The 16,310-nt window shown below is 39.6% G+C and overlaps 1 protein-coding gene across 46 annotated transcripts in view; it reads right to left on the minus strand.

The window, feature by feature from the left end:
* ANK3 (ankyrin 3) overlaps positions 1-16,310 on the minus strand; it is a 540,509-nt gene that overhangs the window by 204,460 nt on the left and 319,739 nt on the right. For all 46 annotated transcript variants that reach the window (XM_043550311.1, XM_043550307.1, XM_043550308.1 and 43 more), the window contains 3 exons: positions 4,047-4,148; positions 3,498-3,596; positions 2,987-3,085 (listed from right to left, as the gene is read on the minus strand). In XM_043550311.1, the coding sequence (XP_043406246.1) occupies positions 2,987-3,085; positions 3,498-3,596; positions 4,047-4,148 (300 nt within the window). The remainder of the gene's footprint in view (positions 1-2,986; positions 3,086-3,497; positions 3,597-4,046; positions 4,149-16,310) is intronic.

Genomic DNA, 16,310 nt, shown 5'->3' on the forward strand with positions numbered 1-16,310 from the left:
GAAATTAGTTAGCACACAATTAATTCTGCTTAATGAAAAGAGACAAAAAGGTCCAGAAAAAATTCACCAGGGCAAGTGATATCAAGTTATCACTTATTATTTGGTAGTCTAATTCAAAGTACACAGAGAGCGTGTGCCAGTTTTTCTCCATTCCTTTCAAACAATACAGATATTATTATTATTACAGCTATTTATTGATTTAGTTCCACCTTAAGAAACTCAAAAACTGTTGGGCTAGAATGTTTTAAATCTGAATTTCAAGTGCAAGCAGAAGCCTGTTCTCCTTTTTAGTTAAATAATGAAAGGGTGAAATTGGGCAGAGCCAAGTACTATCAGCACTGGAAGGTGGAAGAGAACTCTCCTGGATATCCTCAATTTATCACAATTCTCAGATTGTGCCACAGAGAATCCATAATCTTTTTTTTAAAAAAAATCTTTAAAATACTGAAGCAGCCACTAGGGCCACAGCCTAAAGTTAATTTCTACTCTTCCATGGGTAATAAATACCCCTTGTGAACAAATGCAAAGGACAGACAAAGGTAAATGTTCTTTTTTTTTTTTAAAGAATATGAAGATTTGATTTACAGAGGCCTTACTTTCCTGTGTGCCCAAAGCTGGCTCTGTCAGCAGGGGACAGCTGTTGCCTTCAGGGAAAGAGGAAGAGCCAAGCTCACAAAAAGCAGGGTCAGCATCAGGAAAAATAAATCTTTGAACGTTCACGCCCGAAGGCTGCTAAATTCAGCAGAATGTTAAAATCAAGTTCTAGACCATATAAAGGAATGTGTTACAACTGGTGCTCAAATCCAGGATTAAACCTTGGCTAGAGGCAGGTTTGTGGCATAGAGCGCTAAGGACCATTGGGGCTCAGCAAACACAGGAGCTGAATCCCCACAGGTCATCCCCACTCTTGGGTATTTGTGTAGGAACTACACATCCATTGATTCAAACCTCCTTCCCAGGGCAGACTTCAGTAGTCTCCATCCCCAGTGCCTGGTTACCACAGAGGGCAGCTGAGGTGCTAGGGGATGAAATCGCAGAGGCAGAGCATCTCCAGAAAACTAGAGGGGATGTTCTTCCAATTCAGCTGAGGGAACTGAATGGGCTGTTGAGCGAGAGAAAGTAGGATGAATTCTGCACCACCCCATCAGTGTGCATTTTATGCCAACAAAGGTTCTTGGGTATATCCAAACTACAAAAAAAAGAGTTTTGCTTTGTTTTGGTTTTTACCGTGTGTTAGCTAATACACGGTAACTAGCATGTGGTAAAATCCTAGTGTATTTGGACAAGGCAGTCATAATTTTAACGTGTGTTAGAAGTTCAGGGTAAACAGTAGTGTGAGCTAACACGTGATAAATACCATTTTTCTGCTAGTGAAAACAAGGCCTTTAAGACATGTTAGCACATGTTGGCCTGTTTAGCACATGTTAAGTGCAGTGCCTACACAATCACTTTTTAAATGTGTTTGTTAGCATGTGTTAGCTAACAACACCTTTAAATCCTAGTCTTGACAAGATCTAAGGGGGGGTCTAGGCTACAGCACGACCAGTTCAAATGATCTAAAGCTTTCCTATTAATGAGAGTTAAGAGGGCTTTTCAGTCATGCTAACCTAATTCAACTGAAGTAAGAAAATTCCAGAAAGCACCCTTCTTTTGCCCATCAGGGTAGAGCCCTTTGAGGTTCTGATAGGTGCTTGCCTCGTCAAATTGTTCCCAGGACCGAACCCACAAAAGGGTATTTTTACAGCGCAACATTCTACCTTCAACAGAAAAACCATTAGATTTTTTTTTTAAGAAAAATTCTCTCAACAATTTTTTGTTCTGTTTGGATTTGAACACTCTCCTGCATTGTTTGGAAACCAAACACTGCAGAATTTGACTAATGGACAAGAACCAGAATTTGAAACTTTTTATTTTTTTTGTTTGTCCAAGCTGAGTGAAATGCATGTGGTAAACAAGCAGCACCAATGGAGAGAAGTAAATCAGATTTTTTTAATTCTTTCATACTTAATATGCTAAAAAACACAGGGAAAGAAATGTGACTCTTAAAAATATATGATATTTAACATATCCCTTTAACAAACACAATCTTTCTTTTTTTTCAGTTTTCTATAGCTGACCTTCATATTAATTCAAAAAAGTGTTTTATTTCTGCATATTCCAATAGTACTTCCTGATAAAAGTTATAAAGAAAAAGCAAGGTAACCCTTTCAGGCTGTAACAGTGGATTACTTTGAAATAGGATATATTTCCTTTGAACCAGGAGTTCTCTACCAACTCTGGTTTTTCATTATCTATTCCGGCCAGGTAACAGTGCAGTTAGTAGGACACTACTGGAGGGCAGATCTTAAGATGAAGGGTGAAGTGCTTTGCTGTGCTCCATATTACATGACACTTTTCAGCACAGTTATAAACAACACTGGATTTCACAATCAAGATTTTCTCATTCTCATTGATCATCTGCACAGAATACATACAGCTTGCAATAGAAAATTACTGTAATTTAATTTCAAAATAGGGTTTTCCCAACATTTAACATAAAATTGAAAAGGCTAAATAAAGCCATCAAAGAATTCAGGAGACACCCTTCAAATCCCCAAACAGCTTTCCTCGAAAGACAGAGATTGGAAAGCACATTAAATCATCTTCCTTATCTTCTGTGTGTTGGGCTAGCCACCAGCAAGAATAGCCTTGGGCCAAGGAGATGGTATGTTCATCCAGGCATTTGCTTGCCATAAAAGACAATAGCTCGGGATGGGGAAGCTGATTAAAGGAAGAACAGCTCTTCTTTTACCTGAATGATTTTGCTCACTCCTAATTTTACTTGCTCTATCAATCTCCCACTTCTCCAGAGCCATCATTAATGCCAACAAAGCTGTCTTACACACCCTAATAATGTTACAGTTTAAAAAAGGAGAAAGACACTGACATAATGACCTTTTTTTTTTTTTGGTTCAGTAACATTCTTAGTAAAGTTCAGTAACTTTACCTGAGACTGTGCATTGACATTGGCCTTATTTGTAACCAACACTTTAACAACTGCTGTCTGTCCAGCCAGAGATGCTATGTGCAATGCTGTGTTTCCTTTCTGAAATTAGAGAGGGATGAAATGTGAAATCTGTTTAAAAGTAAAACTAGTAGAAATTTACAGCTGAAAACATGATTAAGCATGTCGACTCCACGGCCCATTCTGAAATATATTTTCACCTACTAATACACGCTTCATACAATATTTCTATTGTTAAATATATTTTAATATATCTCTACAAAACAAAGAAAGACAGTTTTCTATAATTTTTGTGACCTAACATCCTCACTAGTAACCTGTGATGTTTATTATAACCTACGAGATGTGTGTTGAAAAATTCTTGAGAGTCACATCATCGGAGAAAATATTTAATTACTTAAACTGCTATAATAACGCCTGCAATCAATTGGTTGACACTTTGCTTACATGGAATCTGGGCAAACAGTAGAACAGCTAGATAGGAACTACTGACCTTTGTTGCTGCATCCACATTGGCACCTCGCTTTATCAGTTCTGAAACAACTTCTACATGACCTTCTTTGGAAGCAAGATGGAGTGCGTTCAACCCATTCTGATAAAAAATGGAAAGGGAAAGACTGATACAGGTTGTTTAGTGCAGCAAACAATCTATCATGAGACCAAAGGATTACATTCCATTCTGATTATCTCCTGAAGAAGCTATTTTCAAATGAGCATTTTAACTACTTGGTTATAGGAAGCAATAAGTGTTCAGCTGGACTACAGAGGCTTAACGGCATTAAATATGACACATTAGCACAAACACTAGTGTAATACAAATAGAATGCATAATAAAATTGAACACCTTAATGTTATCCCAGTGAAAGTGAAATATAGTTTCTTAAAGGATTTTGTTGTATAGGAAATGCAAATATGCAATAAGATTCAGTTATCAAAACATTAACTGAAAGTTATTACTGATAAGAAGTGATAATATATACCTAGACAAAGCAAGAGTAGAGTTTACAGAATGAAGGAAAATTTAATTAAAATATTCTACCACCTGATTGCAAATGTTGATATCCACTCCAGTTTTTAAGTAGTCAAGAGCCTTTTCTAGGTTGCCAGCTCGAGCAGCTCGTAGGTAACTTGCGTTTGTATCAGACTGGGGGGCAAAAAGGAAAAATTGAGTTTGTCATTAGAACAAGATACAGAAATACATTCACTTGGCATCAAACCTATTCATGAGATAAAAACAATACATTTTATATTTATTATTTACATATGGCACTAAAGTAGCCCAAACTGCTTTACCAAACATGGGCCAAATCTTGCAGTCCCTACTTAGGAAAAATCTGTTGCTATCAGTGGGAATTTTACCTAAGGACTGCAAGAGTTCATTTCATGCGCATTCTGGTAGAATGAGGCAGTTCTGCCTGGGGTAAAAGAACAGTAGCCAAGTTGACATCTGGTGCCCAGCACACTCAACAAAAGGATTGGGACTCAGGGTTAGGATACCATGGCAACCATCCTCCTTTTACAAAATGATTATTAAAGTCTCACATGAAAGATTTCCCTCATCATCCAAACAGCATTGGAAGTCGATATATCTACTTCAGAGGGATTGAGGCTACTGGAATTCAAAACTATGGTTCCAGGGAGTATAGGTACTTAAAATCTGATATTTTGATTATAGTCTGCATAATTTTTCTTTAAGTCACCTTTTATTTATTACACTTGACAATGTTTCAAGAAAGTCATCTGGATCTTTAGTAAAGGTTATTTTAACATGTACAAAGCATTTCAAAACATTGATAGGTGCAGTACAGTTGTCCTACTCTATTGCTTTAATATAGCTTCCCTACTTAGTTTAATGTTTCAGTTGAGATAAGTTTGAATATAGCAGAGTCACTGTTTTTATCTATGGCATGAAACAGCTACAGAGGAGGTCTTTTGGTTGAGGAATGGGAGATCAGAATTTTCTGGTCAACTCTACCATAGACTTCCTCTGAGACCTTGTGCTATTGCTTCATCTTTCCGTGCCTGTTCTCCATTTGTAGTGCAATGTGCTCTGATATCCCCTCTGTGTTGGGGACTAAGAAAAGGCTCATGCAGAGAACCTTAATGCCAGCCCTACCCTGGCTTGAGAGGCCTTCTGCTACAGTTGTCAACTGTCTAACTGCACAAACTGAAATACCATTGCCTTGCCCTGCCCCGCCCCGCCCAACCCCCTCCCCAAGGCCTGCCCCTGCCCTGCTCCTTCTCTGAGGTCCCGCACCTCCGCTCCCTCCATCGCTCACTCTCCCCCACCCTCACTCACTTTCACTGGGCTGGGGTAGGGGATTAAGGTGCCGTGGGGGGTCAGGCTCTGGGCTGGGGCCGAGGGATTCAGAGTGTGAGAGGTGGATCCAGGCTGAGCCTGGCGCAGGGGGTTGGGGTACAGGAGAGGGTGTGGGCTCTGAGAGGGAGTTTGGACGCAGGAGGGGGTGAGGGGTTGGGCTCTGAGAGGGAGTTTGGGTGTGGGCTCAGGGCTGAGGCAGGGGGTTAGGGTGCAGGAGGGGGGCGCTTACCTCGGGCAGCTCCCGAAAGTGACTGGCACATCCTTCTGGCAGCGGCTCCTAGGCAGGGGGACAAGGGGGTCTCCGTGCACTGGCTCTGCCCACAGGCACCATACCTGCAACTCCCATTGGCCACAATTCCTGGCCAATGGGAGCTGCGGAGTCTGTGCTCAGGGTAGAGGCAGTGTGCAGAGACCCACTACTCCTCCCGGGGCCATAGGGACATGTTGGCCGCTTCTGAGAGTGGCGCGGAGCCAGGGCAGGTAGGAAGCCTGCCTTAGCCCTGCTACGCTGCTGGACTGTTCATGCACAAAATCTCCTTGTTTGGCTGCAGTATCTCTGGGAGATAGAGCCTGATTCCGAGGTACTCCCAGTGAAACCAGGAAGGTTGGCAACCCTACCTCCTGCACACAGGATATTCTCAGGTGGCCACTGGCACTCGTTGTAAAGCTCTTTACATTTCCAGAATGGTGTAGAGGGCCTTAGACTAAATGAGAATTGGGCCCCCTTTCTGTCTACAAACTAAGTGGAAATGTTATGTATTTCCTAAACATTCCTAAACAGATATACAATATAAAGATTTAAGTCAAACAGCTTAAGACATCCATTAGGAATGTAACAGGTATGCCACATTTTTGCAACGATTAATATTGTTAATTTATTGAAAATGCTGAAGTGAATAATACAAGTATTAATATTAAAATCTTAAGACTTTTTCAAACATATGCCCTGCTATCATGATGTATTTTTCAGAGCAATGGCTTCCCAGAACAGCACAAAAACAATGTAACACTATCATCTATCACAATTTGGAGATCTAAAATCTTCTATTACATGAACTAGTCGACTGTCAATTCCAATGCAAGCACACAGGCAAATCTACTGTATTTGTAGAAAACTTCCTGAAAGTAATGCAAGAATTTTACAGTGGGATGAGGCTAATTCACAAAACCCCCAACACACACCATTGGCCAAGCCAAATTGGCTAAATTACAGCCAAAGGTATTTAAGTTAATAAAATCCTATTGATTTAACTGACCTGCAGCTTTCTCTTGCATTTACATCTTTAGAATATGCAGCACGAGCCAAAACTAGAATCTCTAATGCAAATCCATTTGCATTTCAGGTGTGCATTTGTGTGGAATTTCAACCTCCAGAACGGAACTTATCATTCTGGTTTTGAAAACAGGGGTTTGGCCACTGACAAAATCTTGAGAGAATGGATGATCGTGTGAGATTTCTGTTATCATGGAACAATCTTGCAAGATTTGACGCCTTTGAAACCAAATCTGAACATCAGTGCAAACTCAGCCTCACCTCATATCTAAACACTGCCTCTGTTTACAATAGCACTGATGTTCAGAAGTAGGCAATCTAAGGCATAACAGCAGCACAATAATATACACTGTGAAGTCTACTTTCTTTTCTTGTACTTGTACTGGTTTATACTTGTATTAGTACTTGTATTGATATGATTTCTGTTCCAAAAGAATTCATGTCGAGGTCAGCTTTTCTATGACAAAACATTAGCCATGGTCTGTTCTTCAGTGGCTTTTGAGTTATTTGCATTTGGTACTGCATTTTGTGATGGTATGTTAATAGTGGAACCTACTGTGCACTAGCTTACTTTGTTTTTTCCAAGCATGGCATGTTGAACATTACATACTAAGTTATCTTAAGCAATCCTAATAAAGCAGCTGAAGATTTCAGTGTTTAATTAGGATCTATCAAAACTGAGTTCTGTTTACAATTTATACAGTCTCATACACCGAACTACACTCTTTTGAAAATAGCCACAAATAAAGTAGCAGTAAAGCAATTTCATTTAGTAGAGCATTTGAGCTGTGCAATGCAGATTATTACAGATCAGCATTCTACCAGGGTGACCAAAGGTATGAGGATGTACTTAGTAGCCTGGGAGCCCTTTTTGTCACAGTTTAATGGGATGTCTATTTGGCATTGTCAGCAGGTGGATGATAATTACCATCAGCTGTTTACAGCTGCTTCTTGGGGGAGGGGAGCCTTCAGGGAAGCATGGTGTGCAAAATCAGGTCCAGCCAATTGGATTAATTCCAATTGAGAACTGGAATGCCAGTTGAGAAACGTTGCATTTTATTTTTTAAAAAAGTTTCATTTCACCCCTTCCCCACTCATTTTAAATGTTCAGGCAAAAGGAATAGAAGAGAGAAGGAGAGGGGAAGGGGAAAGAAGGTATATATGTTTACATTTGACCCAACAGTATAATGTAGATAGGGTGACATATGTCTTTTCAAAGGCCTCTCCTGAAAATACTGAAACCCTCAAGTGTCAGGGAAGTAAACCTTTATGCTGAACCCATAGCATGATGACCTACAAAAAGGCATCCTGTTTGGATAAAGTTAGTCTAGGTATTATTGAGATGCATACAAACAAACCACTTACTGGAACATACAGCAGAAATGTAATGCCCACCCCAGCACCTCCCCACTCAAAAACTGCTTTTCAGATTTTGCTATAGAGCCGTTTGCCCCAAGATTGGGTGTAAGAAAAAGACATTTCCAACTAACTTCATTAGTTAAACACCGTTTTGTCCTGTGAGGTTGATATTAAATCAAGATGTACCCATATACATTTTCTTTCTTCATAAGCAGGGAAATGATGACACATATTCTTCTGTCTACTCAGGAGGTAACATGAGCGCTTTGTAATGGGGTATGTGAGTTGTCACTTCCAGTTTTCCTTTTTAATGGCTTCCAGTTACCTGAAGATGATGTAAGCTAGCATGCAGAATTACATGCCATATTTTGGTAGCTAGGAAATAACGTGACTGCATGCAATGAGAACAGCAAAAGTGTTTCCTTGTGTCCTTGGCTAATGCTCCCAAGTCCTAAGGCTGTGTTATGAGTCACCCCTTTTGGGGCACAGTGTACTTGAGCAAAGACTTGCTGCAATATTTTCAAGTTCAGGACACTGGCTGTTTATTTGGGATTGCACAGTCATGTAGCAAGTTCAATAGGATTTCTGGCTTTTTCTCCATATATTTCAACCTCACTTATAAATAGAAGCCACCAATAAAATAAAATAGAAAAACAAAAGGGACCCAACCTGTTTGAAAATCATAGTCCGTTCCCAGCTCTCTAGGTGACCTGTCTTTTAACAATATCCTCCCAGCTTCCAGCCACTTGGATTTAGATATTACCTCTGCCTCACAGAGAGGCAGAAAATTGTACTAAGCCCTTTTTTACCTTGCAAAGTGACCCAGCTAACTTCTCTCCCCTGCTACCCCCAAAGGCCCACAGGCCTTTTCTCTTTAACCAGGCAAACAGTATACCATTGAGTATATCATTTTCTTGATAAGTTATCATATTATAACATTATAAGTTATCATATTATAACATTTTCAAACACTCAGCATAATCAAAGGAAAGGCCTACATAAAAATTACTGAGTCCCTTTCCAAAAATCCAGGATTGAAGAACTGCAACAAAACAAATTAAATTGAAGATAGAGTAATGAAGAGGTCCTAACAATGTGGTCCAGCCCACAGGTGCCAATCTCAGGAAGCACACACCATGTCTCTGCATTCCATAGTCATAGGCAGCAAACCAACTTCAGGTATGTGGGCTTGTTTAGAGAATGAAAAATCTAAGGTAAAATCCCTTTTTAGCCTAGTTTTCCCATAGTACTTCTAATTCTCTCCCATATGACACAGTTCCCCCATCCAGCATACTGCCACAAGCTAGTTTTTATTTCCACTATGCCTCCGGCTCTTGTACATCTGATTGTTGTCCCCCTCTGTGGGTGGAGGCATTCTGCAAACAATTTTAGAATTACTTTAAGCCATCGTATTTCACTATTATTTCAGTTGCACTGATAAGATTCTCTGCACAGAACAGGCAAAAAATACTTTATGCAAAACATGTTAAATCAGCCACAAAAGGATGGACCTCCTAGCAATTTTCTCAACCTGGAAGCAGACTCCATTCCAACCCCTTCTTCTCTCCAGGGAAAACAAGTGAATCTTGCAGCAGCACGTCATTAAGGTCACTAACAGTTGACCAAGATGTATGTGTGTGTGTTACACTGCAAGTCAGGAATTTTCCATAAAAATGTTTTTTCAGCAGACAATTAATTTCCCACAAAATCTAAATCTCTCGCAGGAAAAATTTAAATGTGCAGAATTTTTTTTACTTTTCCATTGGGAAATTACAAATTAAATATTTCATCCTGGGTTGAGTCAAATCAAATTGAAATATTATTTTGCTGAACAGAATTTCAACATTTCATGGCTGGACTACATCTCCCATGGTGCACTGTGATCTCTTCTCTGGTTGAACCACCTAGTGACTCATGGGTGATGTAGTGCTAATGGGGACACAGACCATATAGGAGTATGGGTCCATGAGGCATCTGAACTACAGTCCCCATGAGATATCAAAGCCATACAGGGGGATACAGATTCATGTCAAGCCAATCCAAAATTAAATGTTTAAATTTGTTTGAAAAAGTTGAAATTAAATGTTTGAATATTTCTTAATATACATTTTTCCAAACTTTCTGTTCTGTATGAATTACTGATATTTTAAATTTTCAACTCAATTCAGAAATTTATGAAATATCGAAACTTCCCATGGGTTGGAAATTCTGATTTTCAACCAGCTCCAGTGCACATGTATTGCAGATGTAGGGAAGTGATGCCAAGGACACCTCATGAAGAATGTCCTGTCATCAGCCCTATTCTGTTGAAATGGGAGGAGAGAGGGAGCTTTTTGTCTGAACAACTTGGGTGACTAGTCAGCGCAGTATCACCTGGGTAGAGTCACAGTCTCAGGTAGCCGGGACTCAAACTATTTAAACTTTTATAGATCGGAATCCACAACAAACTTCACGTGGAAATCACCTTGTAGCCATTTTCAGTTTTATCTTTTATTTCCAGTATGAAAATAAAGAAGAAAATTGACTTTTGATTTTCCAGTGTCTTATCAAATGTCAAGAGAATACTAGGTTTAAGACACATATCAAAGCATACTGCATTCTAGATGCTTGTGTAGCTGGCCACTGGGAATGCAATCACTGTGCTATTGCACAGAACCCTTATTTTATCTCCCATAAGGCTTAAAATACATATTGTTGTGTTCCCCTCTTATACAAACTATTGCATCTCTGCATCTGCACTGAGATTTTGCTACCAGCATCCTGGAAATGGTCTTGCCATACATAGGGTATGTTTACACTGCAATTAAAAAGCCATGGCTGGCCCGTGCCAGCCGACTCAGGCTTGTGGAGCTTGGGGTGCTGGGTTGTTTAATTGTGGTGTAGACATTTCGTCTCAGGCTGGCAGTTAAACAGCTCCTTAGCCCGAGCTGTCAGGGGCCAGCCGTGGGTGTCTAATTGCAGAGTGGACATACCCATAGAGTTAGTAGCTGTTCACACATAAATAACATTATTCATAACATACTCATAAATCTTATAGATATAGATTATCATTTGAACAGACTTTCCATTACTAGTCACTTTATACTTAAGATCTGAGGTCTGTCCCTTCCAGAATTAAAATATTATGCATCTTTGGGAGGAAAGGGTCTACTTCTGGATTTCAAACTAATGTTTTCTGTAAGTGCATTGAGCACCAATATGATCAAAGAGGGCTGAGTGACAAGCTTTGATGCACTCAGACTTTTACTAGAAACTGTTCCTTTCTCCACAGGGCCCTCTGACTGCGGTATCAGCACCTTCCTAGATGTCCTGGCTGAGTATGATATAGTCTTCGGGTATTCTCACACACCACCAGATGATTTCTCTCGGAACATGGTCATAAGCCTTCTCAAAATCCTTTTTTCTCTATAATTTTCTACAAGCAATCTTAATGCAAAGATAGCATTAAAACTGGCACAAATCCAAACTGACTCTGACTCTGTTCTATACTATAAAGCATAAAATTGTCAATTGCATTTTTTGTCCATAAATTGGACAAAACAATATATCAGCATACTGTACACAAAAGATATATCTGCCATACTCACATTGGTAATATGTCATTGAACTACCAAAACTAAATGGCTCTGTTTGACACATTTAAATACTAAAAAAAGTTAATGATTTCAAAGTATGATACTGCAAATTTGCCTTTTCAGATTTTGCATTTCCAATTATACTTGTGTTTGTTTTTGTTTGTTTGTTTGGGGAGCGGATTTCTTGAGTTAAAAAAGGTATTAAAAGAACAGATTCTGATACCTTTACTCCCTTTCATAGTATCTTAGATCCTGATCTTACAAGGCAAAACTGCAATATCAAATAAAGGTTGAAAGCCTCCTCAAGTCATCGCACTGAAGTAAGATACTACTCAAAGTGAGGAAACATTAGCCAAATGCAAGTTATGCTTTAGTCAAGCCCAAGTTATTGAGCTCTATACAGGGATAACTGAATGAAATTTAGTAACCTGGAATATACAGGAGGTCAGATTAAATGATCTAGTGGTCCCATCTGGTCTTAAACTCTAAGAGGTATCAAAATCTGTTTGAAAGTGATTGCTAGTAAATACTGGGTCATTTGTCAACCCAGCTTCTAGTTCTGGAGGTGGCGAGGATCCTACCAGAAAACTGAGAAATCATTATTATTGACAAAGGACTGAAAGTGCAAAGCCAACATGTTCACTGTGCTAAGGCTCCCTCTTGTATTATTGGTACTTTTAGCATGCTTGGCTTTGTTTGCTTTTTACTATATTTACAGTATTTGTTATTAAAAATATGGTATTTATCATTTTGAGAGCAGGGTTTTGTTTTTCATTCCATCGTTAACAGTAGCTGTTGTGAGAGAAACTATGAGCAGGGCTGGAGCAGGATGCATTCTGGCTTGAGTCACCAAGAGAAAGTTGCTGACCATGTCTAACGTTTGTTGGGAGTTGGGGAAGAAGACAGAGAATGACCTAATTTCAGTGGATGAATGTATGTTGTTTTCATTTCAAATCTCTTCTAACTAAGCCAGTCTTGCAGCAGCATGAGGAAATCTGTGAGAACAAATTACAGCAGTTGTGCGTGTTTTGATGGTGAAGGTAATCCTATTGTAGCAAAAGGCACTTTTCTTAATAGGCCAAAACCTTAGAAGAGCTGAAGGTCTACAGCTCCATTAACTTAACTGAAAATTACCTATGCTCATGTTTTGTCCCCATGTTAACTCATGAATTTCCTTCGAGTAAGCATGTTACACAGCTTTGATGGGGTGGAGGGAGCTTTCTTCCAATAATTTGCAATCATTGAATTATGCAGGCCAGTTAACAGCCATGCTTGGACAACAGGAAATAAACCATCCATAAGAATTCTGTGGCTTTTCTGATAAAAACAGGCTAGCCTGAGGCCAACTGCTATCTTATGTCCTTCTGCTAACTATCCTTCAGAGAGCTCCTTCTGTGATCCAAACCATAAATGTAACCAAAAAAACCAAAAACAAAACAAAAAGATTTTCATTCCTAATATATGCCTGCTCGAGTAGGAAAAGACAGATGTTTTGAATATGATTACATCATGGGGAAATGTTTTGCCACGAGCCAAAAAAAATCCCCTAAGACTTTTCCCTGTTAAACAACTCAATCATGGTCTTTCTGCACTGGTCATGTCTCTATCGCTCATATGATAAAGGGGCCACAATATTATGCTCTCATGAACATGACCCTATAGGCTGCCAGAATTTTTTTATTCTATATAAACTGTGATCCATTGCTCACAAATAAATAAATAAATTGCTTTGGGACTCCGGGAGACTCTCCCTCCTGGTTGCAGCTTAACTATACATTTCTTCTGCCATTGCATCTGGATCTATCCTTAATTGCACCCCGACATCTGGCTTGCAGATCTCTTTTGTCTTCGATGATAAATAAATTATCATAAATTTACATACCTCTATGTCAGTGCTACCTGAATCTATAAGCTCAAAGACTAAAACATCTCGTAACATTAATTTACAACTAAGCAAACTGAGGAGAATTTTGAAAGAAACATTCCTGCAGCCTTTCAGATTCAGCTTCTCAATTCCAAAAATCCTGTCAAAATGATAATTTGACAAAAATGAATCCTCCAAGTGCATACAGAAATCCCCTTCCTTCCTAGACCACACTGACAAATAAGTGTCTAAAGTGCTGACTTGGGATATCTCATTGTCAACATCAGTTGCACTGGCAAGCCATTACCTGTTTGGTCCATTTTTGACATCCTCAGCATAATACTGATAGTGTGTACTCACAGAGATCACTGAAAATTCTGTACTTTCCAGTTAGACGGCTATAAAGGACTCTAAAATGCCATAGTTGGTAAATACAAGAAAATTTCAAAACTTGTTACAAAGGCTACTTAATGCTCCTTTTATCATCTTCAGCAGGTTGGAAATCATTGTTTTGCTGTTTTACCTAACACTGCAAACTCTTGCCTGGCTACAGTGCATTCTTTTCAGGTTCACCTGTTGTTGAGATTTTAGAAAGCTGCCCTTTTAAAACAGAATGCAAACCTAGTGAGTCACATGAGTTATGAGTATTCTGACCCTTTGTCTAATAAAAAGCTTGAATGGCAGGTTCTCTCAAAAATTTAAACACAGGTGGGAAATTAAAAACTGTTGCTGGTCTTTCAGTTCTGTGTCCTAAGGGAAGGTTGTCAAAGGTATAAATGGCAGTCAGACACTTAACTCCCATTGAAAGTCACTGCCTATCAATGGGAATTTGTCATCTAATGTCCATTTCTGCCTTTGGGGCACTGCGTTGCGGTGGCTCCATTAAATGTCCCATTGGCAGTGCTGCCCAGCTAAGGCAGGCTAGTCCCTACCTGTTCTGTTTTTCCCACCTAACACATAACACTAGGTACAAGCATTCCAACTGAATGGGAGATGATATATAAAAAATATTTGCAAGATTCCATAGTATGTTTTAAACAGACACAGTTTATTCACTCAGAATCAGCACTTTCAAACAAATACATAAACTTGTTCCAGGTCAGTCTGGATTAAGTGGAAGGTGTTGGTAATAAGTATAGTGAACTGAATGTAAATGCAAGCATAATATACATATGAATTCCCTAAACATATTGCAGTAAGCAAAATATATGAGAGTTTACAATACAGGAGATCACAAAGCCATGGTAGCAACTCTAGTGTTAAAGCTAAAAACAATGAGGAGTCCTTGTGGCACCTTAGAGACTAACAAATTAATTCCAGTTCTGCAGTTTCTCGGTGAAGTCTGTTTTTGACTAGCCATCACCCACAGCCCCCAACTAAAACCTCTCCAGCGCATCATCAAGGATCTACAACCTATCCTGAAGGACAATCCCTCACTCTCACAGACCTTGGGAGACAGGCCAGTCCTCGCTTACAGACAGCCCCCCAACCTGAAACAAATACTCACCAGCAGCTACACACCACACAACAGAAACACTAAGCCAGGAACCAACCCCTGCAACAAACCCCATTGCCAACGCTGTCTGCATATCTATTCAAGGGACACTATCATAGGACCTAACCACATCAGCCACACCATCACAGGCTCATTCACCTGCACATCTACCAGTGTGATATATGCCATCATGTGCAAGCAATGCCCCTCTGCCATGTACATTGGCCAAACCGGACAGTCTCTACGCAACAGAATAAATGGACACAAATCAGACATCAAGAACTGTAACATTCAAAAACCAGTAGGAGAGCACTTCAGCTCTCTGGACACTCAATAACAGACTTAAAAGTCACCATTCTTCAACAAAAAAACCTTCAAAAACAGACTTCAGTGAGAAACTGCAGAACTGGAATTAATTTGCAAATTTGACACCATCAAATTAGGCCTGAATAAAGACTGGGATTGGCTGGGTCACTACAAAAAATAAATTTCCCTCCGTTGATATTCACCCCTTCTTGCCAACTGTTGGGAATGGGCCACATTCACCCTAATTGAATTGACCTCGTTAGCACTGACCCGCCACTTGGTAAGGTAACTCCCATCTTTTCATATTCTGTATATTTATACCTGCTTACTGTATTCTCCACTCCGTGCATCTGATGAAGTGGGTTATCACCCACAAAAGCTTATGCCCAAATAAATTTGTTAGTCTCTAAGGTGCCACAAGGACTTCTCGTTGTTTTTACTGATACAGACTAACACGGCTACCCCTCTGAAAAGTGTTAAAGCTGTTTCTAACTTTCCATTATATGCCTGACTTTGACTCCATTCACCAAACGCTAACTTCATCAGTAAAAATAATTCTGCCTGAAAGTACTTGTGTGTGGTCTTCTATCAGAACAGAATTGCTTAAGATCATTTGAAGGTAATTGGACAAAGCATTAATGAGATAGGAGTCTGAAAAAGAAATAGAGGCACTTAGGTTTTTCTGTTTTTTGTTGTTGTTTGTTTTTTGTAGGAGTTTCTTGAAATCTTCTGGACTCTCTGTCTCAAAAACAGCTTAGGCCAAAAAATAACAAATAAGGCTGATGAAAAGTGCTATATCAGAGAAAGACACTACAGTAACTCCTAACTTAACATCCTCCAACTTAACGTTGTTTCAAAGTTACGTCGCTGCTCAATTAGGGAACGTGCTCGTTTAAAGTTGTGCAATGCTCCCTTATAACATCGTTTGGCTGCCTGCTCTGTATGCTGCATGTAAGATTTTGTGGAAGAGCAGCAACTTTACAAGGGAGTATTGCACAAGTTCCTCTTCTCCGCCTCCTCCCCCCTCCCTCCCAAACAGCTGTTTGGAGGCATTTAGGACTTTCTGGGGGGGGGAGCGGAGAAGCGTTGTGTCTCCACTCCTCCGCCTCCCTCC

The sequence above is a fragment of the Chelonia mydas genome, chromosome 7 (genome assembly GCF_015237465.2).
Source record: "Chelonia mydas isolate rCheMyd1 chromosome 7, rCheMyd1.pri.v2, whole genome shotgun sequence".
Classification (NCBI taxonomy): Eukaryota; Metazoa; Chordata; order Testudines; family Cheloniidae; genus Chelonia; species Chelonia mydas.